Genomic DNA, 24,642 nt, shown 5'->3' with positions numbered 1-24,642 from the left:
GTTACCAATTTGGACTCTACAAAGTTTTCGGATACAAAAATTTAAAATAAATGAATTCCAAAACTTGACTTTTCTAAAATAGTATATATTTAAGTAACTGATAAGTGAAATCCAAAAATATTTTGGATTTAAGTATAGACTAACTTATTTTCCCCCTCTGACTCCATTTTTCCTATTAAACGACCAAAAGATTTTAAAACCATCTAAATTAATAAACAGAATTTCTTTGTTCGACTTTGACGCATTTTATTATTCGTATTTAAAAAGTTTCATTCATATGCATTCATTTTTGATATACTTTCTTGTTGTTGGTAACATTGAATAAGATTCTATCTTATGCTTGATTTTGCCAGCTGGTTTCTTTGGTTATGCCTGCCAATCTGATAAACACAGATATATACATAAATTAGATTTATTAAATTTCGTATGCAAATATATATGTTTATGCATTATGAATATTTTTAAACAACGCTCATATAACCGTTGATCAAGGCGAATGCAAATCGTTTTTGTTTCAAATTTTTTACCATCTCAAATTGTATGCACCAGCCAACGATTTTCAGTTTAAGTCTTTCATTTCGTAAGGTTCTACACTTGTTCGATTTATATTCTCCATCTTTTGAATGAAACGGCCTAGAAAGAATACTCTTTTAGCTCTTTTTCGGTACACACAAAATAGCCGAGGAAAGCAGCAAGTTTAATAGTTCACTATAATTGCACTTGATAGTATTTATTTAACAAACGGAGTAATAAGAACAAATTGCAGAGTACACTTGCAAAGATGCGAATGTGCGGTTTTATTTATTTTCAATAATGTATGCATATAAAATAACAAATAAAAAATTAAATAATAATATTTAGAACATATTCGTACATCGTAAATGAAGTGAAACTAAAAACGATAAATTGCAACACTTTGAAATAATGACATCGTCCCAGCTATGAATTTAAACGTAAATTATCGAGAAGAAAATAATTATAGTTATACGATAAAATTTTAAAATGTATATATACAGCTTCATTCATTAACAACCGCGATCCGTTGCTTTAAAGTATATAATTTTTTTTCATTTTCAGATTCCGTAAATCTTTCCCAGATCTTCTCGAATTCAATTTGGTTTCGAAAACGTTTTATCTGGTTAACCAAAAACAGAGCTCAAGATACTTGATACACGTATCTTGTAGCTGCTTCTCCTTTCTTGTTGGTGCTGTTTTCGGTCCCACAAAATTTTGCTAATTATACAAATATAGGTGCCACATCGTTACACTTTTAATATATAAATATGAGTACTTGTATTATTCGGTTGCCTTTTGTTTTGATTAAGTTGCTGACTAATGCATTTTTAATTGCAAATAGGAAAAGTTTCTTGGTTTTTGGTATTTTGGTTGCCTTGCATATGCCTAGGTTTGCGTTCGTATTATGAATTATATTAAGTAGCCAGAGTTTAAATATATTACGCGTTTATTTATCATGATTAAACATTGATTAGGTTATAGTGTTGTTTGTTGTTTTTTGTTGTTTGCCTTTATCTTTACATTAAATGTGTAGAAAAATTCGTTAAATTGATTTGCATATAGTTATTCGATCTCCTCTCCAACTCTTGGTTAGCCACAAATACAAAGTTAAATTGGCTCGACAAATTAAATGATTGGCTGCACAGCCACGCGGTCTAAGTATGTATTTAGTTTGCTACGATTTGTGCATTGCAGTTTTGCGCTATGAGTTAATTTAATTATCCATTATTTGGCTGCAGTCTAGACTTGTAATTCGATTTCTTTTTCCCATCTTTAGCGTGTTTCCTCATGTTATACATATGATATACATTTATGGTACTTTAGATACTTAAGTTGGTTTATTAACTGGTTACTGCAAATGCTAAAAACCTATTAGCTCTCACCCCCAAACGCAAATTGTGGGCCACTGTGGGCCCCGCACAGTCCACGAAACTCAGCGAATCTGGCACTATTGGTGGCAGCCAAAACCACAGTGGCTCAGAGCCATCCGCTGCCCCTGCCCCTGTCCCTGCCACTGCCCCGAGTCGCCCAACCCAAGTCCGCCCCCGTCGTCCCGCGTCGTCCTGTGCATCCTCCGGCGCTAGGTGAGCATGTAGACAAAGAGCAGCGCCAGCGCGACGTTGAAAATCAGGACGAGCAGCATCAGCTGCTGGCGCACAAACCAATCCTGGATGAGAAATAACAAGGATCAGTATGATCTTATATGTATTTTTGATAATATACTAGAATCTAAGTTATAGGGGTTTTTCCACAAAATGTATAAAAAATAAATGTGTCATTAATATTGCTAACATTTTATTTTGAATTCAAGAAATTAAATTAAAATAAATTTATTTTCCTTTAGAACATTTTCTTTCTTTGGATAAAAATAAGATTTTAGAATCTCAATAATATTTCAACAATTACTGTAATGTTTTGTAAGCAAATATTATTTTTCAGTTACAAAGTTTAATTTAAGAAAATCAGTTATAAACAGAATTTAGTCCTAAATGATCTATAAGCTTTTTAAGAATTCTTTTACATCATATCCCATTCAGAGTTAAACGGTTTTTGACGGTTGAGGCATTTCACAACCAGTTTCTTTATCTTGTAAACATTTTATTTTGGTTTAAATTGACCAACTTATTTGTTAATCGAAAATTCTTAAATTTATTTTATTTAGTCCAACAAATTTTTTTGTTAAAAATGACTTCAAAAATTTTTTTTTATTTAAGGTTCATCAAGAGCAAACAAATAATATGGCTACAAAGATAATTTACAGACTAATAAAATACCATATTTAATTAGATGGATTTCGAATGAAACGTTTTATGACTCACATAATTCAATAAACGAATAATTAGTTGTATTTAGCGTTGTTAGAAACGCCATAAATTAGGGCTAAATAAAAGCCTCATAAACTATGGATGAATGCGCCAATAGCATCAAAAAATTGGTCAATACTATATGTTTACACAGAAGGTGGTTTAGGTAAGTGAAGCAATTGTAAAACCATTTCAGGGAAAACAAATCAAAAGGGGCATTTGGCCAACGAACTGCTTATAGTATACCCCCATTAGTGATCCATCACTCACCTTAACCTGTGGACTGACCAAATACAGCAAGGGATTTGCCTTGAGACGCTCGTTGACCTCGATCTGGCGACGCACTGCCTCCCGGCGGGCGGAACCCAGGGCGGACACCTCCTCGCGGCTCATGGCCTCCGTGGCCCGCGGCAGCTCCTGGAAATCGGGCATGGACTTCTTCCGCTGCAGCGTCACATTGATGGGCACCGACTGTAAGAATGGGATAGAGATGTATTCCAGAAAGTATGGATGGTAAACTATGGATATTCCACCTCCACGGGCGGCTCAACAATCCAGCTTTCACTGGCTCTTCTGGCCAAGAGAGCCGGCGAGAACATAAGGTCCTCCTCATCCTCCTCCGGATACCAGTCCATTGTCTCACGGGTCTTAACTTTTAGATTTAATGAGGGGAAAAGTTCTACAGCTAAATAGCTGCTTGCATAACGTTGGACAATTCTGTGTAATCTTTCCTCTACAGGCGCCTCCAACTTGTAAACGAGTTGGACATGGCGTTCCGCCTTTACTGAACACCAAGAGTCTCCGTATCCGTCTCCGCCTCCGTTGGGGAGCCAAAAATAGTCCCCAAAAACTGCGGCACTACGGCACTGAGCCAAAACAACAACGGATATTGTCGCTGACTCTTCGCACAAAATTGCTTTCAGAATTTCTATGTATTTTTCTTGTTTTGAATGGCGCACATATCTTTACATATATAATTATATTGCCACTCGTTGTGGGGCTTTTTCGAATTTCTCTGTGTCGAATTGGTAATCCGTTGGGGCCGACGCGTCGTTTGCTACTAGCCTAGTAGGAAAATCATTTCGGAAAATCGTCGCCACTGGGGGCCACAAAAAAAAAAAGAACGGAAAAAAAGACCCATAGCGAGCGACACTTCCCGAGAGGATTTATTTATTGCCATGTCGCCGGCCTTCCAACGGCCACTTGTGGAGCGTTCATTTTCATTCCGCCGGAGAGAGTTGTGTTTCGAGACTCTGAGATTCAGAGAGATTTCGGACTCACATTCAGCGGTATGGCACGCATGCATTCCAACCTGGCTGATCCGGCTGGCGTGCATTCGTGCCCGGCTATAAATAGGCCAGAATGGGCACATGTTCGCCCCGAGATGAGATGAGATGAGATGGCCGAGAAACGTTTCAAAATGAACACCCAGTCACTCGACTCTCATGGCTTTCTCTCCCACAGTCACTTTCTCCCCCGCACACAAGACCGATGGCGTACGAATTAAGTTAATTGCTCGGATTAACTGTGTTATGAAATATCTCAGACGACCGGCCCGGGAATTCAGCTGATTCTCACATACTCTAGTGTCTCTCAAAAACGAGAACGATTTTATCGAAATATAGTAGAGATTTTAACGAAATATAGTAGAGTTTTTCTATTACTTTAACCTTTTGTTTTGGGTACTCAAAAAGGGAGTGTTAAAATAAGATATTGAGGTTTTCAAAAAAAAAAAAAAGAATATCTTATAGTTTGTCTTTGAAGTCGTAATATTGTTATCTTAAAAAACAGATAGGTAATGGAAACGTATGATCTTTATATACAGTAAGTTTCTTGCTTAGGACGACTTTGTCATATAACTTGTATTTCTATGTTTATAAATCACATACAAATCTTATCTCGAAGATTTCTTAAAGATATGGGATTCTTTTTGGAAAATTGCTTGACTGTGAGGGAGCTAATATATACTAGATCTATCAAGATTTTCTTTTAGCTGCTATTACTCCCTGCTATTATTTCATTTAAGTCTTAGACTTCAAAATTATTAAGCTTTTTTTAGATAATAAATAATTTCTCTTTTGTTCTTTAGTTCTAGTTCCTCTGTTTAAAAGATTTAAACAACATGGTCAGTCTGAACCGGGTTATAGTATGTTCGGAGTGTGATTTTCTGAAACGCTACTTTCGTCTCTGGGGTCTTTATCACTCACCTTCATTTTCTTGCCGCCTCCGCCGCCGCCGCCTCCTCCGCCCCCCTTTCCGCCCATGGCCATGCCCACCGGCGTGGCCGGCTTGGCCGGCAAGTAGAGGCTCTCCGTGCGCTTGGGCTGCAGGGGCGAGGGAATGATGTCCTGGCCAAGGGTCCGCTGGCGCAGCAGCACGTCCTCGAACGGCTGGTTGGGCGACGAGAAGAGCGGCTCCGTCTTGCCCAGGCTGGGTGCTCGTCCTCCGGCTCCCAAGCTGGGTGTTCCAGCCCGCGACAGTCGTCCTCCTGCTCCTCCCACTCCCGTTCCCGAGGGCAGCGATCCGTTGCCAGTCATCGACGAGGTTCCGGCTCCAGGTTGCGGGGTGGATCCGCGGAATACTGAGCCCGCCCGAGGGCGTCCGTCGGGAGTGCTGGTCCCACCGCCGCCATTGGTCACCGGATCGGCGATACCGGATCGGTCCAGGGATGTCTGCCGCGAACCGGCGAAGGCTCCGCTCAGGCGACTGGCCGCCCGGGCATACCGATCGATGGAGGAGTCGCGACTCGGTGGCCTCTTGTAGTGGTCGAAGTGGTCAATGGACGACTGCTGACCCATCTGGCCCAACATGGGCGGTCTGCCGCTCCGCTGCTGCTGCTGGGCAGCGGCCATGGCGGCGGCATTGGCGGCCATTGCGGCAGCGGCGGCCGTCTCCTGGATTTGCTGTTGTTGCATCTGGGAGGCGCGACGCAGCAGATTGGAGGCATTGTGGGTGGGCGAGGCATGCAGCGAGGGTTGCTGCTGGAGTTGCTGATGTTGCTGCTGCTGCTGCTGAAGTTGCTGCTGCTGCAAAAGTTGCTGTTGGTGTTGCTGCTGCTGCTGCAAAAGTTGCTGTTGCTGCTGCTGCTGCAAGAGTTGCTGCTGCTGTTGCTGTTGCTGCTGCAGCGATTGTGCCTGATTGGTGCCCGCGCCAAAGGGCAGCTGCGTCTGGTTCTGATTGGGTGCCTGGTTCTGCTTGAGATTGGGATTCGCATTCAGATTGGGATTGATCTTGGCCTGGCCGGGCGGCTGCTGTTGCTGGAACTGATATGCAGGATTCATTTGCGGGTTGCTCTGTTGCTGGTTCAACTGCTGGTGTTGCTGCTGGTGCTGCTGCTGGTGGTACATCTGATTGATGGCGCTGATCACCTGGGCATGGCTGGGCTGGGCCTGGCTCACCATCCCGGAGAGATCCGTCTGCGGGGAGACGGGCAGCTGTTGCGAGTACATCGAAGGCGGCACAGGGCATTCCGAGTCCGATTTCTGCTGCGACATGCGACGCTGCTGCTGCTGTTGCTGCTGCATGTTGAGATATTGCTGCTGTCGCTGGGCCTGCGTGGCATAGGCATCCGAACCGCTGCTGCTCGTGGGGGAGAACTGACCCTGCTGCTGTTGTTGCTGAGCCGTGGTCATGTTCGCACCCCCACCCATTTTAACACCTGCATCCGAGACAGCCGCTGGTCCCGGACGGAATCGCTCTCGTTCCCGGAAGCGCAGCTTCTCGAAACGCTCCAGCACCGAGGGCTTGAAGTCGGGGGCAAATTCCCTGGCCATCCGCACCGCGTTCTCACAGTCCATCCGGGCCTGCTCCGCCGCCGCATCCGCATTCTGGGCCTTGGCCGCCGCGGTGGCCATCCGGGAAATGGCCATGTCGGATCGCTGCATGGCCATCTTGAGGGCGCGCTGGGCGGAGCTCAAGGCCGCCGCGATTCGATCGCGGAGCTTGCGCGAACGCGCCAGGAACAAATGCTTCTTCTTCTGGCTGGTGATCAGGATGTTGTTCTTGTACTTGCCCTCCTCGACGGTTCCGTCGCGAAAGGTCGTCACTCCGTAGCCGTGCTTCCGGTTGTTGTACCACTCGCCCTCGTACCTTTTCAAATGGGATTTGTTAGTAATAAATAGGTTGGACATCCATTAGATGGCCACTCACTTGAGTCCATCGCTGCGCTCCGCCACGCCGTGACCACAGCGCTTGTCCTTCTTCCACTCGCCCATGTACGTCTCCACCACCGTGGGGTCCAGCTGCTCGTCCTCCATGGTGAAGCTGGCATTGGACTCCGTGTGGTTGGACCTGGGAAGAGAGATTATCGGGATTCAGTTGGGTTCTGTAATGCCTCTTTAAGCATTTTGGGTTTTTTTGTAGTATACGTGAAAGGCTTTAATATTTAGGAAGATGCGGGTTTTTCAATTATTAACTTATTTTAACTAACTCCGCTTCAACGAGGAAATTTTTTTCTATGCTATTCACAATTTGTGTTTAGAAGGGGCATAGAATTTTTCTATCTGCGCTTAAAAAAATATTTTACCGTAAAGCTTAAAGGTTTTTTCTGAAAATTATAACAATGATCTCCTCTTAAAGAAAATACTGGCAAATAATAAATGAATGATATTTTTGCTAGTATTGTAGACTCAAAAAATTTTTGAATGATTTTGAGTATTTGTGGGTTACTTTGTGGAATGTAACTAAATAATAAATTTACTAACTTAAAGAGTTCTTTTTTTATGATATAGAAAAAATTTGATATTTTTACATGCAAACAACATAATTTTCTAAAATATTATAATATCTTGATAGTCCTGAAGTGTATTTTATCTCTAGAGAAACTCACTTTGTGGTCAGGTTGGACTGCTCGGATCCGGTGCTGATCCAGGAGGCCGAAGACATGGTGGAGCGAATGCTGCCGGACGCAATGGTGCCCCGCTTCTCCAGATCGCCCGTGCTGCGCTGTTTGCGCATCTTGAGGCCCTGCTCGGAAATATTAGGAAGTAAGTAAATGAAACAAGAAAAAGATTGATCTCCAAACTCACCATCAGGAATCCCTTCTTGCCGGTCTTGTCCGTCAAACTGTTGCGTCGTACCGGCAGCTTATCGGACTTGGCCGTCAGGACGAATCCGCCCCGGATCTCCTCCGCCTTTTCCGCCAACTTGGCCGCATTCCCGTTCTCGCCACTCCGCAGGGAACTGAGCGAGGCATGGAGGTTCTTGCGCCGATGGTGGGAGGCCAATCCGAAGGGCGCCGAGGTGCGGATGCCGTAGCCATGGCGCTTGCCCTCCTGCCACTGACCCTGGTATTTGCCTGCAATACGAAAAGTGCGTTAAAATGACTGCTGCAGTCCACTCCGAACAATTGTTATGCTAATGGAACTCCCATCCGCAGACCGCAGTGCCAGCTTTTCCACTTTTCCACTCCTTTTTGTCCCGGAGTTGGCCAAAGTGAAATACTTGCCCTTTCCTGCGGGCTTCTATTAATGGCTCCACGTGCCATTTCCCTTCTGCCCAAAGCCATTGGGTCTTAAGTAATACAGCACATTTATATACACAGAAAAAATTAAGTCAACTAACGATTTTATGTACACAAAGGCAGAAGCAAGCTATAAATTTTATAAAACTCCGTCAGGGAAATGAAGAGGAAAATATATTATTTATATGCTGAACTTTTCATTTGACGGTTATAAATATTTTACTTTTTATTTTACTGCAATGTTTTTTTTTGTATGTTTCTTTCAGTGTTCCTTTTCCTGGTTCAGCAGGTTAATTGTGGAATTAGAACTTACGTTAGTTGATTAGGAAATGCCACTTAGCCCCCGGTTAATGCTAATTGATAGTTATGCGCCAATTCGTTTCGGAAAAGGTCGTCATTTGCATTTGCAATTTGACCGCAGCAAAACAATTCCCTAATGGTAGATATGGTCAGAACTCGGTTGCCTGGCCATGTGTTTTCCCCTGACTATGAATTTCCCGCAGAAAAAGCCGCACTCATGCAGAAAATATGTACGAAAACCGAAGCGGGAAAGCCAAATATCATTGAACTGCGCGGGGAAATAAAATATGACGTCAGGCTGGGTCGGTCGGTGGATGTGTAAGGATGTGTGTGCCCAGCACACATACACCTCCCTGCGTTCCCAGAAATGATTACAGAAACGTCAAAAAGTAAAACAACGGCGCGAGAACGAACGAACTCATGTTCGCCCCGCCGTTTTGAAAGTGAGCCAAAAGCCAAAAACCAAACGCAAAATGATCTCATGCACATTACGTATACGCAGCGCATGGCGCCCCACGTCCCATCACGTCCATCACTTACCGCCATCCGCGTAGGTCTCGCATCCGGACCCGTCCTGGTAGCCCTCGTTCCAGGTGCCCTCGTACTTGGCCGTCGACACGGTGCTCTCGCGGACCCCGTAGCGCCCCTTGTGCCCGTCCTTCGACCACTCGCCGCGGTAGATCTGCCGCCCGATCTGCTCCACGCCCAGTCCATGGCGGCGTCCGTTCTGCCACTGACCCTCGTAGTGTGAACCGCTGTGGGCGAGGGGGAAGGTCAATGTCTCAGCCAGCAATATTATACTACAACTAATCGGGGTTGTTAGCCATAACTTATTACTTAAACTTAATTTTGGGTACCCTAAAGTTGATCCATTTATCAATTTAGACATTGCCATTCAGCACACACAAAAAAATCGATTGGTAAAATTAAACAACATAAAAGAAAAACGGTCCCCATCCATCGAATTGTCAATATTACCCATCAAATAGTTACTTTTTTGTAATACGTAAACGTTAGGGTTACTATAAACTATAAAAAAGGGTAGAATGAACTCAACTCATGGATTGTAGTTAAAAAACTATTTTCATTGTTATCCAACCCACAAAACATATTGCAAGAATTGTTTTTATAGTGAATATGTTCTTCATTAGCAAAATAAAAAGAGGAATTTTTAAATTGCACTGTTTAAATGTGATTTCCAGCTAAAGTGGAAGAAAGTTAAAGACTTTAGAGAATGTATCTTTTAAGTAAAGTTTTTTCTTTTCAGAGTTTGGCTTGGGAGTATAGGTGTAGGGGACTCTAGACCCAGTTGGGAATTATAGGATAACTATTTTTGATGGTTAATCAACTATTTACTATTTCAATAACAAATTACACACTAGTGTGCCCAATAGTGGTTTAACTATTAAATAGTAAACAAAGCAAAAACAAATACATATACAACAAATTTTAAAAGTAAACTTAAACTTTTTATAGTTACTAGACTATCTTCATTGTTTAATTTCATCAACCAAATTATTTTGTGTGCAGACAATAAAAAAACAGGAAAATACATTTTTTTAAATATAGGTTAGCTTTCTAATTTAAGGTCTAATATGAAGCTGTATATTTTTAAAAAGATTGGCTTTCTATTTTAAGTTCTAACATGAATTTGTATTAATTAAATAATAATTCAGTTGATTTGCCTTTTCTAAAATGCTTGAACTGATGTTAATTTGTCGTTTTTAAAGGGAATTTTAAATCTTTAAGTGTGTTATATAAGTGATATCGTTCTCTTAGCATCTGATTTTTATTACTATTGAATTGGAAACGATGTCACATTTAATCAGTAATCTTACATTTAAGGTAATGGTGTGTTTATTAAATATAATTATTAATATTTAGGGTCCTATGAAATATATTTTAAAACCGGATACTACTAAAAAAGCAATTTAACTTTAATAGTTATTAAAAACCTTAAAAGAATTTAAAATATTATTTAAAATAATCCCTTTTCCTTTACTGGAATTAATTTGTAACAAAATGCATGTTGCGAACTATGGTATCTCCTTGGTATATTTGCTGTCATATCATAGCGCCTAAGTCACTCACCTGGGCCAGATGTACGATCCGGACACCTCGAAGCCGTAGTTCCAGGCTCCGGCGTAGGCGCCCTGGTGCTTGGGGCCCGTGCAGACGCCATGCCCGTGGGCCTTGCCCTCGTCCCAGCCGCCGCAGTAGGTGCCGCCGTCCTCGAAGTCGAAGCGGCCGCCGTTTATGGGGCCACGCCTACCGCCGGCTGCCTGGGAGGCGGCGTAGGCGGCGAGGTCACCGCCATTCTGCTGCTGCTGCAGTTGCTGCTGCTGCAGTTGCTGCTGCTGCTGTTGCTGCTGCAGTAGCTGTTGCTGCTGCTGCTGCTGTTGCTGTTGCTGCTGCGACGTCAGTTGGCCAGCCTGTTGCATACTCGAGCCTCGGGTTCTAAAGTTGAGAGCGCTTTAATGTTGTGGATACTGCTGATGACTTTGCCTGGGGCTTTTTGTGCCTCCGCCTGCTGCTCATTGATTTCCCGCTCGACTGTTGCACTGGCTGCTGCCTCATCTGATCCTGGTTGCGATCTAGTTTCTATGGTTGTTCGTTTCGCTTGGTTTCGTTTGCTCTGCTTAACCTAGTGTGGTGCTTTAGGACTAGTTAATATATCTTGTGTGTGTGTGGTTAAATTGTTGGGTTTTTCACTGAAACGCGAAAGTTGCAATTTGTTGCCTTCTCCTTCGATTTTCCCTTGTCTCGACTTCAAAGTTGCAAAAACCGAGCGTCCGATGTCAATGTCCTCTGACAGTTGCGGCTATTTTTCTCTATGCTAATGTCGTAGGCCATTCTTGGTCATTTACCAAAAATAAGTCGGCAAGTGATCTGTAAAACAATAAATTAAATTAGGAAGATAACGATGGCGAATTTTTCACAAATCTTTGCTTAGTATTAAGTAAAATGCATCAATATTTACTGGATTTTAATGGATAAATCAGCGCAAGGAACCTATCGGAGTGGGGAAATATGGCATATTCCGGATGATATATAAGGTAGATGGTTTATATTGTAAACTCAAATGATTTGAGAGCATTTTCCAGGAAATTTATCGCATTATGCAATAGAATTTACAAAGATATTAAGCACATATTCAGGGGTCATAAAAATCTTTGCTCACTTGTAAGTGAAACGCATAAACATTTACTGGATTTTAGGGAATAAATCAGCGAAACGGAACTATCGTAGTGGGGAAATGGGGCATATTCCGGGTGATTTATAAGGCTCGTTTAATTGGTTTTTATCTGTCCAAAGTCTTCAAATTTCCCTCCCCCCCTAAGATTCTGCGAAAAGCAATTTTTATGGTCTGAAATGGGCGGGATGAATGCAGGGGACTGTTGGGGGATAGGGTTGGAAAATACCTTGGAGAAAAACGAGGGCGAGAGGATGACGATGTGAGGTGACGATGCATTATGGATTCGGTGTAATTGCATTCGATTGCGGTTTTAACGGCCGCTCTCAGCGAGTTTCGTTTTTATTTTGCCTGGCACTGGCAGCGACCGAATTTATAAAAGATATATATATACGGATCCTACATATATATCTGCCCGATGTGCATGTGTACTCGAATATGGGGATTTTAGTGTGTGCACGAGCCACGTCAAAGGCCGAAATTCTCAATGGCAGACCACCTCTCGAGTGGGTGGTGGTTTGCTCTGCTCCACTCAGCTGTTTCCCTGGCATATATATATAAGTTTCTAGATATATGAGTATATATGCTTAGAAGTACGCCCGATAGCAGTAGTAGAAAATTACGAAAAGTGCATAGTAGCAGGCGAATGCCACGAAAAGCACTTTCAGTGTCTTCATGGTTTTGGTTCCCTCACAGTTGTCACTTCGAATTTGCTTTTTGGGTTTTTCCCATCCTCTGACAGGGCCATGTGTTTTTCAACTGGAGCCGGAGGAATTTTTTGTGATGAGTAATCTCTGTACACCAGAGATTTTGTTATTATTTTTGGTAGTTTTTTTGTGGAATTTCTGCTTCAACGAGCTTTAACTAAACGAATGGAAATACAGATTTTTGCGTTAAATTTCGGGAATAAAAAAGTATGATTTAATGATTTTCCTGGGTATACATTTTTTCAAGTGAGCTTTGGTATGTTTTATAAGGAATGCGGGACAGTTCGACTACCAATCCATTTTTGGCTTTAATGTTCGGGAATAAAAAGGAAAGATTAATGATTTTCCTGGCTAATCATTTTTTCAAGTAAATTTCGGTATGTTTTGTAGGGAATGCGACTAGCAATCCCTTTAACAAAGAAACAGAAATCGCGTATACGCCATGTTGCAGCATTCCGCCCTAAGTGCAAAGGGTCAAAGGGCTAAATACTGGAAAATTCCCTCCACTCAATCGAGAAGTCAGACGAATTGCAATTCACTGGAATGAAGTGTGCTACATCACTGCTGTTTTGAACTATTCGACTCTCCGGTCTTGTTTACTTTAATCATCTTGCAACACAACGTACTCGGCAAACATTCAGATTCTTGTTGGCTTTTTGGTCTGTGTGTCGGCATTAGCTACTGACTGCTTCTTGCTTTTATTGTTCTTTTGCGGTCGACGCCAAAACGATTTGGGTTTTTCGAAACGAGATGGGTCGAGACAAGACGCCAGGAGAGGCGAATTCTTCAGAAGCTTTGTTATTAATAGACAGCATACACACACCGAGCAAAATCGAAAAAAAAAGTTCGGGGAAAGGGGGCAGAAACAAAGAAGGGTGTCTCTCATTTTCTCCTTCTCGGAGTCTGGCAATGTTGTTTTGTTTAAACATTAATGATGTGAAAACACATGCAACCAGGGCAACAATTTCCCTCTTCCCGGGGCTTGTTTAAAACGAAATTGATGCCGAGCTGGAGAGATTTGGCCAGAGGATTGCTGCAACAGGCGGAGTGTGTTTATGGCCAGGTGAGTTATGTTTGCACACCTGCTGGAAAGTGCCACTGGTGGCAGAGCTGTACACTTTTCTAACTATTCTGCCGTACTTTAGAATGTGCCACATAATGAACAAAACTTGTTCTGCTTGCCGAAATTATAAAACTATTTGAAAACAAGACAAGTTAAACATTGTAGACTACATTTCGGACTAGAGTATAAGATGAAGTCACACATGTTGTGTAACTCCATAAGACATATTTGAGAGATATTTCAATCGTACGCACCAGGCTCGCTATATTGGTAATTTAATAAGAAGTCTTTCCCCCATGCATAAAATATTTTAAACTGATCTTTACTATTTTATCTTATTTTTTTAAAGCGGAAATATACAAATACTTTTATTTCGGTTAATGAACTGCCTTATAATGCACAAAATTTATGATCGGAATTAACAAATATTTCTGCTTCATTATCACTTATTAATAATACTGCACCATAAGTTAAGTTATTACTCCCAAGAAACTCTAATTTATGTTTGAAAAAAATATGACTATTCTTAAAAAAAACAAGATGGAAATTGGTAAAGATATGAAAGAAACAAAGTCAAGTTGATATAAATAAATAATAACATTTAAAAATGTTTTTCTGGAGTCTACTCCTAGGCATGGTTAATAAATGATATATTTAAATTTGTTTAAATATTTTGTCACGAATTTGTTATGAAATAAAACGTGTGAAATAAGTTTCTAGTTATAGAGTGGTTTCCAAGTAGAGCTACATTTATTCCAGTTGCAATTCTATGCACACCATTTGAAAATGGCAAATCAATGTGATAGGAGACTGCGTTGCTGGGCAAACCATTGATTCAAGCTCTTTCGCTCGGTCAACAAATAGAGCAACCTATCCCCAGCAGCCTCAGTAAATATTTCCCAGGCCATATTATCACTCTCTGATAAAGAACATTTACGTATGAGCATTTATTTATACCCAGGCCAGCGGCCAGAAAACAGATTGCAGAAGACGGGGCGGCATGTATCATTGTTATTTTAAAAGATTTTCGAACAAAGCTAAAGCGAAAGCAAAAAACCAAAACCAAAACCAAAACCGAAAGGCAAACAAAATGGGATATAGTCGAGAACAAGTGAACTGAAATTCGCTCGCCGAATTCGAGCAACGAAAATATTCGTAATATTGTTCAACCGTATTTTAGTGCTTGCCAAAGTCTATTTCATTTTCACTCGGCCTGCTGCCTGTTTTTCTTTTCACTTTATTTTCTGGCAAAAACTGTCCCCGCCCGCGTTTTCATTGGGTTATATTTTCTTTTCATTCCTTAGCTTTTCTTTTCTTTAATTCTGCCTTGGGCTAGATGGATAGAAAATTAAATAATAGTCCACTGACTGATGTTGTCGATGTTGTTGATGAGCGTTTGTTTGTTGGATGCGTTTAGCCAGTTGCATTGTGCCTTTGCCTCAGTTTAGTTTAGGCATCCTGCACTTTAATCAATTCGCACTGCACTCTCTCACGCACACACTGCCACTCGCACACACACATAGGCATACTCTGACAGCCACACACACAGATACTATAAAAGCGAACACGCAGCGTTCAGTTTTCGGTATTTTTAGCATATTTTTTCGTACAACTCGCACTATATTATATAGAAGATGGCCGAGCCAGTCAACAGCAGCACATTCTCTAAATTGAAATTATTTATAGGTTCACATAAATTAAGTATTAACACCCCACAGGCCACCGACTACTGTAGTTAGTTACTTAGTTAGTCCGCCCCTTGCACTTTGAGGTTTTTCTCTTGACACGAATTTATTTTGTGGTCACTGCGTTCTCTTTGAAGATTGCAAGTGGCAGGCTGAAAATTGCCACTCACATCCTGCCGACTCCTTGGCCTATTGATTTTACTTTCGGTTTTGGTGACCGTGTTTTTTGTGGATTTACACACTCTAAATGGCACAATTTGTTCAAGGGAAATTCGTTGAACCCGTGGCGAGTATTTGGCACTCTCGCTGGTAATTTATTCATTTCTCCATTGACTTTTCTTCGTTAATCCATATTGTTTTATAACTTATTTAACGCAACGAAATTTTCCACTCACACACGCACAAAGGCAGCGAAACTCGGGCAAATTTGTTGAGAAAAAAATATGTGAAATGGGAAAAAGAGTGTGCGAGTGTGTATATGTGTGTGTTTGGCCGCACAAACACACATGTTAAAAATAGCAGAAAGTCAAAGCGCGTTGAAAATACTGAGGTTCGAAAGTTTAGTTTTGAGTTTTGAGTTCCGTGCCTTGAAATTGCAGCTTATTCCAAAAATATGGTCATCCGGTCAGCTGTTTTTATTTCTATCTTTTTTTTGGAGCAGCGGATTCCGCTCCGGATGCGAATGCGAATGCGGATGTGCGAATATGAAGAGCGAACGGAACGGAACGGAACGCACGAGCGGCGGGCAGCGACTGGCGGTCGTTCGAGATCGAGATCGGTATCGGTATCGGTGTGTGGGGATCGCGTAGTAACGACAACCCAGCCACACGACGACGGGAGAATCAGAGGAAGAAATTTCGCTTCCCGCACCACAGGGCGTATGAGAAACCTCTGCGAACGGTTGCCCCGTTGCGTATACGCCCAGTTAAACTAACTTTCTTGTGCGGGTCCGACGCGACATTCGAGCGACACGTCCAAACGCCAAACGCTTGCAAAGCGAAAAGAAATCCCCGCCACCATCGCCATCGTATTCAAGCCAATTTACCCGCTCTTGTTTCGGTTTAGTTTCCTCTCTGGCGGAATTGGTGGGGAATTCATTTCAGGGATCCCTTGCTGAATTCATTCGAGAGACTGGAAAGCGACAAGTCGAGAGAACCAAGTTGCCACAATGAATCTGTATCCGAATCTGTCGCTTTTCTCTCTGGCCCAAACAGCTGTTGCATACCGCACACACCCAAAACACCCGGCTATACGTATACTTATACACCCCGTATGAGCAATATTTGGGCATAAAGAAATATGAATGAACGGAATGACGGGATCGTGATCGTTGCCATGCATCCATCCATCGCTGCTATAGATCGCAATATTGTATATGGTATGCTTTTGTTTGCCTTGGGCCAGGTAATTGGCTGAATGACAGCCGGTTAATTTGCGGCTGACTCACGGCGACCTCCTCTATAAAGATCTCAAAGCGGGGGGCGTTCCGTACTTATAGGTGATAATTGACAACGGTTTGCGGATAATATCGGCCATGGCTATTCCAAGCCGGCTAATAGCAGGGCATGCACTTTATGGCCAGTGTCCAACTAGCTGAAGTGCCCCGGCCAGTGGCCACTTAATATGCAGTCGACCGTCACATGTGCCCCACTTTCCTGTAAATGCAATTACCCCACATCTGGCCCTTCTCGCTTTTCTCCCTTCGGAAAGGAGCTTGGGGAAATCCTCCCCTAACCCAAGGGATGTGGAGAAAGCAGCCACAAAAGTAGCTCCTTTCGAGCCCTTCCACACGCGCTATTCCTCTATTGGCAGTACACGTCACAGGCCATTAACTGGAGTACACAGACATAGACACGCACCCTCCTTCACAGGGAGTGGATGGAACTGCTGCAAAGTAAACAGGTTATACAATTTCTAAATTAAAAAACAAACAAGTGGATGGAACATCATGTCACCCGCAAGCAGCAGTTAGCATACTCTATGCAACCCAGAGAGCAAACAAAACTAATTAATTATGATCATATATTAGGGTTTAAGTATCATCAACATGGCGATAAAACATTAGAAACAAGCATTACTTCCTCTCAAACGAAAAGGTGTACATTAATCTTAAAAAGCTTTTGTAAACAATCTCATATCTTTAGTTTCTAACAACTACTTAATATTCTTCAAATTCTCATTTAGAATACATAATTTTGGAATACTATTTTCAGGGTTTATCTTCTTTTCTTTAATGATTTTGTCGAAGCTTGCCTTCTTCCATTTTATTTTAGCATAATCATATTCGTATTTGCAATCAAGTGATGTATTTTTCTTTATTTTACGTAAATAGGTTAGGGTATCTATCTCTCTGCCTGACGGATTAACATTTTCTTTTTAGCTTAAACATTTTCATTGTGGTGTGCTTAGAACACCCCATGAGGTGGTGGTTTCCCCATAATACAGACGTTTCTATATAGGAAAAATACAGCAACTACGGCAAAGCAAATATGGTAAAATATTTAGGTGCCTGGCCCATCGCAGAAATAATATTTCTTTAAGTGGCCGTAAATTCATGGGAAATCTGATTCATTTGTCCTAAACGGTTGCTATCGAATCTTAGCTAAATTCCCAACTAAAAGCAATTCAATTTGATACAATCATCGCCATACCCCTCTCGACAGCTGTCCGATTCAGAGCAATCTCAATTTCCTGGCTGGCAGATTATGAATTTAAAATACTCTTTTTAATTCGCTTTTGATTGCCAGGCATATTTGTGCTTTTGTTTTTGGAATTCCTTTATCTACGGTATCGCCATCGTTTCGTAGACATTTAATTTGTTTTCATCTTGCGTGTTTTTCGAGCAGCCATTGCTCCTCCAGAGATCGGAGATGGAACGATGGCGGAAATCAGCATCAGAAATACTTGCGTGAGTCACAAACCCCCTTTGACATCCGCTAGAAGTTTGACGAATGACGGAAATCGAAACATGAAAACATTTCCCCGAGCCGAAAACAATCCACAGGCAGTCCGAATCCGAGATGGTATCCTGCGTTGGCGGGGAGATGGTGGGAAATTGTTGGGAAACTCGGACACTGATAGGCAAATGATGCACATCACGACCGGCTTTGATTGATTACATTTCCCCCACCGAAGCAGCCTTTCAATGGAGCGGATACTGGCATGCTAATGGGCAGCTTAAGTACAATGCTCTGATGGGTGAGAAAACGAGATTCAAATGGGGACTTTTTGTCATGTCTTGAAGTCTGTTGTATTTGGAAAAGTTCTTCAAACACACATGTTTATATTGGCCATCCTTATACAAAATACAGATCTGTTACTTCAATATTATCCATATACCACGTACATAAAAATGGATATGGATTATAAATATAGAATTATAGCTCCTTTGCATAAACGCTTATATTCTATTCCAAGGATAGCACACCCCTTGTGCCTAACATTAGTTCCCTTTGTCAATTCTTAGTAATTCTTAATCGTAGATCCGATTATCTCTTTTCATTTTCTTTACATTTTAATTCCCCTTCAGTAATTAGAGAAAATGTTCTGATGCGTTTCACTAGAAATCCACTTCAAATCAGGCCAAACGACAGGCACTTGGGCAGGACTTGACGGGTTCTCAGAGCTGGCTGATGGCGAAACCGGATCGACAGAGGCAGGGGCGCCTAGAAATCCGATATATATAATGAAATATTCATACACATGTGGCGAGTCTCCCGTTCCTCCATCCCCCCACCCCCACCCCCTTTCACTCGTATGCTCAACTTTCATTGTTGTGCCAAATACAAAAGGATTGAGAATCAACACACATGCACTCACACACCCATACACGAATATGCACTTACACTTACGCAAATGGCTGTTATGAGGGGGTGGTGGTGGGTGGGTGGCTGACATAATAAGAATAACGAGAACAACGAGCGACAGCAACTTGAGGCTGCTTGAAGTCAACCAACACTCTGGCAAAAGGAAACTTTTCCCCCGTTCCCACACTATAGAAACATCTACAGCTTCGGTAAAAATACTAGTGGTGGGATCTAAAAAAATTTGAATTGTTATAACGATGCTGTATAGGATAGTGTGGTGAAACCGACCGGTAGTGTAGAACCTATCAAAGAACTATAGAAATGTCACAAAATTGAATTTAAGACTCTTTTAAAGTAACCTATTTAACCTTTATAATTGTTTAATTTTTGGTGATTTATGATTTTTTAAATATAGACTATTGAACGTTTTCCTAAACTGGTGGGGCGAAACCGACCGGTATTGTAGAACTTATCAAACACCTATAGAAATGTCACAAAATTGAATTGAAATTGTTTTAAAGTAACCTTTTCAACCTTTATACTTGTTTAACTTTAGATAATTTATGATTTGTTTTAAAAATAGACTTTTAAACGGGAAGCCATTTATTATGCTTATGTATTAGCTCGCCTTCTAGAACTGAATTTGTTTTGTCACAAAAATATAAGAATTATTTTATTCTGACTGTTAGGATTTTATCTTTTAAAGTAAGAACATAAGATGTTATATAAATAATGAAACCTTCTTATGACGACTTTTTTTGAAGTGCCTACCAGTACCATCATTATTATGTTAACCTCAAGTGTGCGGGGACACCGAGATGAATATTTAGTGGGGCTAGGGCAACGGCTATCCTATATCCCGGTGCTTCTGGATTGCCGCGATAAGCCAGAAAGCCGAGGGAGACAACGGCAATCGACATCGGCATCGACGTTAAGTGTTTAGGGATGTGGCAGCCTGTGCCTGTGTGTGGGGATGTTTGTGGGTGTGTGAGGGCCGAAGGATTACAACAGCAACTAGGCATAACAATAACACTAAAACAAGGGATCCTGCCAGTCAGGCCAGCCATTTGGCACAGATACGCGCTCTCACAGATTCTTCTTGGAATTTGAAATCGGGGCAGCCGGAGTTCGGAAAGGTTCGCAATCCTGCTGCGAGGCGACACCGATTGGGTAAACTCAGGAGGAGCCGGCGGATGTGCAATGAGAGGCTGAAAATTTGTTTAACCAGCAACAGCAACGGAAATTAGGTTGCTCCTGGGAGCTGTTACATAAGGCCTGTGTGACCGAGTATGCGTGTGGCTGACAGCAGACATAAATCTTGGCAAATATGCAAGTTGTGCCGCCCAGAAAGAGCAGCTAAGCCCAGCAGGAGGGCGCACGAGCCCCCGAGTGGCAAGTTGAGCCAGGAGACAAGATATGCAACAGGAGTGGTCCAGCCACCGGAGAAACAATTCCCCTACTCCGCCCCATTTGCTACTTTCTGAACCTACTTCCCTCCTCGGACTTACCCCGTTCTGCTGCCTTCTGGAAAGATACATTTGGAACTAAGCTCTTTGAATTTAAAATTGAATGAATAGGATATGTAGGGTAGGGACACCAAAGCTGAATTTTAATGCATTTTTGGAAACCAATAATACGAATAAATTTATTCATTCCATATGCTTTTTTCTTTAATAAAAGATTTTAGAAAATTTATAATATTTTCGTTTTAAGGCCTCCTATACTTAAAAAAAAGGTATCCCGATGTCTTATTCTTTTAAATAGTTTACAATTTGAGTTTTAAAATTGTATTTATTTTCTTTAAGCTATTTTCGTTCTGTAATGTTCATAGGAAGTGCAAAATTATTACAAGTGAGTTCATATCATCAATCTATAAAGTAAATAAATTTTGGCTGTATAAATACCATTTGTAACTAATAAAAAATGAAGAACTTCCGGGTAAATAAATACAAGAACCTATGGACAACGCTGTATCCATGCATATGCTGGTATATTTTCTTTTCTACTCCGGCTCTTGACTTCTCTGAACCAACAAATGTGACCCGGTGTCCAAACAGGATGGGAAATCATAGAAAAACCAGAGGACACAATCTGAAGGCAGAGCAAACAACAAACCCGCAGAAGCGGCAAACAGACAACCAGTGGGCGCACATTCAATTTAAAATTTCCTGTGCAGCCATTGCAAGGACACCATAAGGAGAGCCCAAAGGAGCCAAAGGAGCCGAGGACGAGGCTGATGAAATGACAAACAGGAGACGCGCTTGGCGGCGAAGGCGAACTAGGCAAAGAGCACACGGGATATCCGTTTCCGCCCGACAAGTGCTCCGCCCACCGCCCACTTTGGCCACCCCAAACCCAAAAGGTCGCACACAAAGTTGCAATGAAGCGCAGTTTCAGCTGGCTTCCGGTATACCAGCCCACTCAGGACGAAGACATCAACAACGACACGGGCACAAAGGACACATCAGCACATTCAAGTTTAGTGGCCGCATGCAAAATTCAAATTGACATAAACACCGAGACGAGCGCTTGATTGTGCGGCTTGTGTGACTGTTGCTGGCTATAAAAAGTGTGCACCACTCATCCATCCGCCGGCCGCCATTCCCATTCCCATTACCCATACGCCGTGTGGTACCAGTACCAGCAGTAATGACACGGCAAATGACAAGTACAGTGGACCTTCTTTTGATAAAAATATTCTTAGCCCATACTGACCCTATATCATCTTCTTAAAGCCAAGTTTATTCTTTCAAAAGATGAAAATATTTACAATCTTCAGAACACATGTAGGGCGATCACCCCTAACACAAACAACAATCTCTACAAAAACTGAGTCATCAAAATAAATTCATTTTTTAATTACCAAAAAGAGAACATTACTTGGAATTCCACATTTCTGTATTTTTGTATACATAAGTTTGTTAAAAGTCAAAGGCATTGTTCTCTTAAGACATAATATTTTCCCTATATGCATATGAAAAGATCATCCTAATTATGTAAGTATTTTTCTTCAACAAAAATACCAGAAATTCTTCTCAACAGCTAAGTTTTGTATGTTTAAGGTTTTTCTTGTTTTGTAAACAAACTTCTGTAAAATTGTTGACTTTTTAACTGTCTGATTTATAGAGGCCTGACTGTAAGTGCGAGGATGGAGAAGGCAAGGGCTTAACATGCCACACGACCCCCATTCCGCGGGCCCAAGTATCCGAGTGTGTGACGCAGACCGCGAGGTGACTGAAGTTTGTTATTTCGATTTTCCACCCAGCCGATCGGGATTCAACGGAGGTTGGGGATGTACTATCTATGCTATCTACTCACAGATCCTCGGGGCTCCGCCCCCCGCCTGCTCCTCCACTTATTGCACCAGTGCCCTGCAATTGTCTCCGCCTATATTGTTGGGTTATTTTTAGAGCCCAGTACCGAGGACTGGCAATTATCTGTGCAGTTATTTATCTTTCCGTGTGCCAGCTACTTGTGGATTCTTGGTTGTTCGCTCAGCTTCTGACGTGGTCGTGCAGTCCGATTAATAAATCGCTCAGGTATTACTCATTCGCTGTTAATTTAAATTTCGTTTATTCGATTATTGTTTATTGTTAGGATGGGGCTTGGGTTAGGGTCCCTCTGCCACAGCGCTTCGCGTTTTATATTTTTTTTTTTTTGGTTGGGGGGAGAGGTTAATTTGTTCTATTCTATTCTAGTTTGTTTTTCTCGCGCGCGCGTTCGCGTTCGTTTCGTTTGAGTTGTTGGTTCGTTTCACACTGAGCAAGGGAAATCATTGAAATTTCCGCTCAGGCGAGAAATGAAAATGTTTTTTCGGCAAAGGAACCGAGAAAAAAAACCAAAAAAGCTAGACAGTCGCCGCTCTCAGCTGCATTTTGGGGCGGTATTTTTTTTTTAGTCTTACCGAGAGGTGTGAGGATGATGGGCACCGCCAGTGGTCAGCGGTGAAGAGCTTTTCCCCCTTCCCACCCACTCCAACCCACACCACCCCCCGACAAGGGGTAGGGGGTCGCACCTCAAAGTTGCCAGACTGCCGATGTGGCGTATGCGTAATGCGGGTTTTCCACTCTAGGAGCGTCAAGTGTTTTCCCCCCAGAGGTCTATTGTTTAGCCAGCCTTAATTGCCGACGAGTCTCTGGGGACTGGGGGGCTGGCAAATTAAATTACAGCTTGTGTGCGCCTAACTACAAGATGATCCCTGGTTAAGTTTCCCCTTTATCGGATTACACGATTTCCCCAGTTACAGCGGTCCCGGCGAAAACTTTACTCCCACCAATTCTTGGGAAAACTCGCTGTTCGCAGCTTCCGCGAAAATCGCTCTATTACAAAAATCGCTAGTTCGTCATGTTTAACCTTCAATGGCAGCGCATTGGACCTTGAATTATAAATTAATTAGAGTCGGAAGCGGGCAGTGAAAGGCAACCATGGCCACGGATACGGATACGGATGTGGATGTGGGTGTGGGTGGGAGTGGGCGTAGGACAATGGGCGAAGGGGGACCGAAAGCCCCGTTCAAGGACTCGCACACTGAGCCGCGTATCTGTGTGTTTATGTGGCATCTACAGGTAGCCGCAGCAACGACACCCACAATTTCTCGCTTTTGTTTCGATTTTCTAACGAAATCGAAACTCTACACTCGGCCAGGGTAAACAATAGGGAGTGAGAGAGAGAGAGAGAGGGAGAGACAGAGCGAAAGAGAGAGCGGGTTCTTACTGAAAAGAGACAGAGTGACATACTGCGCTTTGGGAAATGCATTCCACATCCCAGTGAGAAGAAGCCTGCATCCTTGATGCCGCTGCAAATTGTCCGTCAAAGTGCTTCAGTCCAAACTTTCCGCTGACTCAACTCCGTCCTTCCTCGCACTTTTCAAAACTTTCCAGCTCTCGTTTTGGGTAAATAATTCATGCCGAATATACTTTTAAGCGCACACAAACACTCACACACGCACAGATGTTCACCAACACCGAGGCAGTCGCGTAACCAAAACAATCCTGTCACTCGAAGGCCGAAGGACCGCTTTTCCGGGAGCCCGTTGCGACCAAGGACGAGCACTCGCCTCGACTGTCCTGTGGCAACTGAGCTCCATTGCACTTGGAAGCTCTCTCGTCGCCTGACCTCCTCCTCATCACCCCCCTTTCCTCCCACTTCCCCTTTTCCATTTCCCATTTCCCACCCGGTGACCAAGTTTTCCTCGGCTCGCGTTCGGCTTTCGAACCGATGTGGCATGTAGGCCACAACAGAAACGAGCCTCCTTTTTATTGAATTTTTGAGCACACACGCAGGACACGACATCCTGGCAGCCGCGAAAAGCTTTTCCAGGCGCGCGGAAAAGGGGTGAAAAGCTGGGCTGGCAGGTCCGTATGCTAGCGGTAAATCGCAGGGCAACAAAGTTGTAAACAAATCATTAACGTGCTGGAATAACCTGGGGTGGCAGTTGGCCATTGGGGGGAAGATTAACGTCCTGAAGAGGGGGTCCTTTGAGCTGAAGAGCTTTTCCAAATATGAATCATATAAACGAATGTTTGAATAATTCCATTTTGGATGACCGTTACTGTAAAAGGAACATTTTTATTAAAGGAGAGAATTTGGGAGTACATTCTAAGGAACA

General features: G+C 42.5%; 1 protein-coding gene across 4 annotated transcripts; it reads right to left on the bottom strand.

Annotated features, from left to right (window-relative positions):
* Positions 1-768: 768 nt before the first annotated feature.
* Positions 769-23,923, bottom strand: LOC119548826 (junctophilin-1). Of its 4 annotated transcripts, none has more exons than XM_037856443.1 (9): positions 23,771-23,923; positions 10,672-11,469; positions 9,121-9,335; positions 7,847-8,115; positions 7,648-7,784; positions 6,969-7,109; positions 5,027-6,908; positions 3,090-3,290; positions 769-2,182 (listed from the first exon to the last, which is right to left on the bottom strand). In XM_037856443.1, exons 2-9 carry the CDS (start codon positions 11,019-11,021, stop codon positions 2,096-2,098), a joined length of 3,282 nt encoding a protein of 1,093 aa, XP_037712371.1. In that variant the 5' UTR covers positions 11,022-11,469; positions 23,771-23,923; the 3' UTR covers positions 769-2,095. The 4 variants fall into 4 exon arrangements, with proteins under 4 accessions (XP_037712371.1, XP_037712368.1, XP_037712370.1 ...); XM_037856440.1 differs by lacking the exon at positions 23,771-23,923 and adding an exon at positions 22,353-22,796; XM_037856442.1 differs by lacking the exon at positions 23,771-23,923 and adding an exon at positions 16,164-16,230.
* Positions 23,924-24,642: the final 719 nt, after the last annotated feature.

This window comes from Drosophila subpulchrella, chromosome 2L (assembly GCF_014743375.2).
Source record: "Drosophila subpulchrella strain 33 F10 #4 breed RU33 chromosome 2L, RU_Dsub_v1.1 Primary Assembly, whole genome shotgun sequence".
NCBI lineage: Eukaryota > Metazoa > Arthropoda > Insecta > Diptera > Drosophilidae > Drosophila > Drosophila subpulchrella.
The sequence above is the reverse complement of the archived record's forward strand: the minus strand, read 5'-3'. Positions and strand labels throughout refer to the sequence as shown.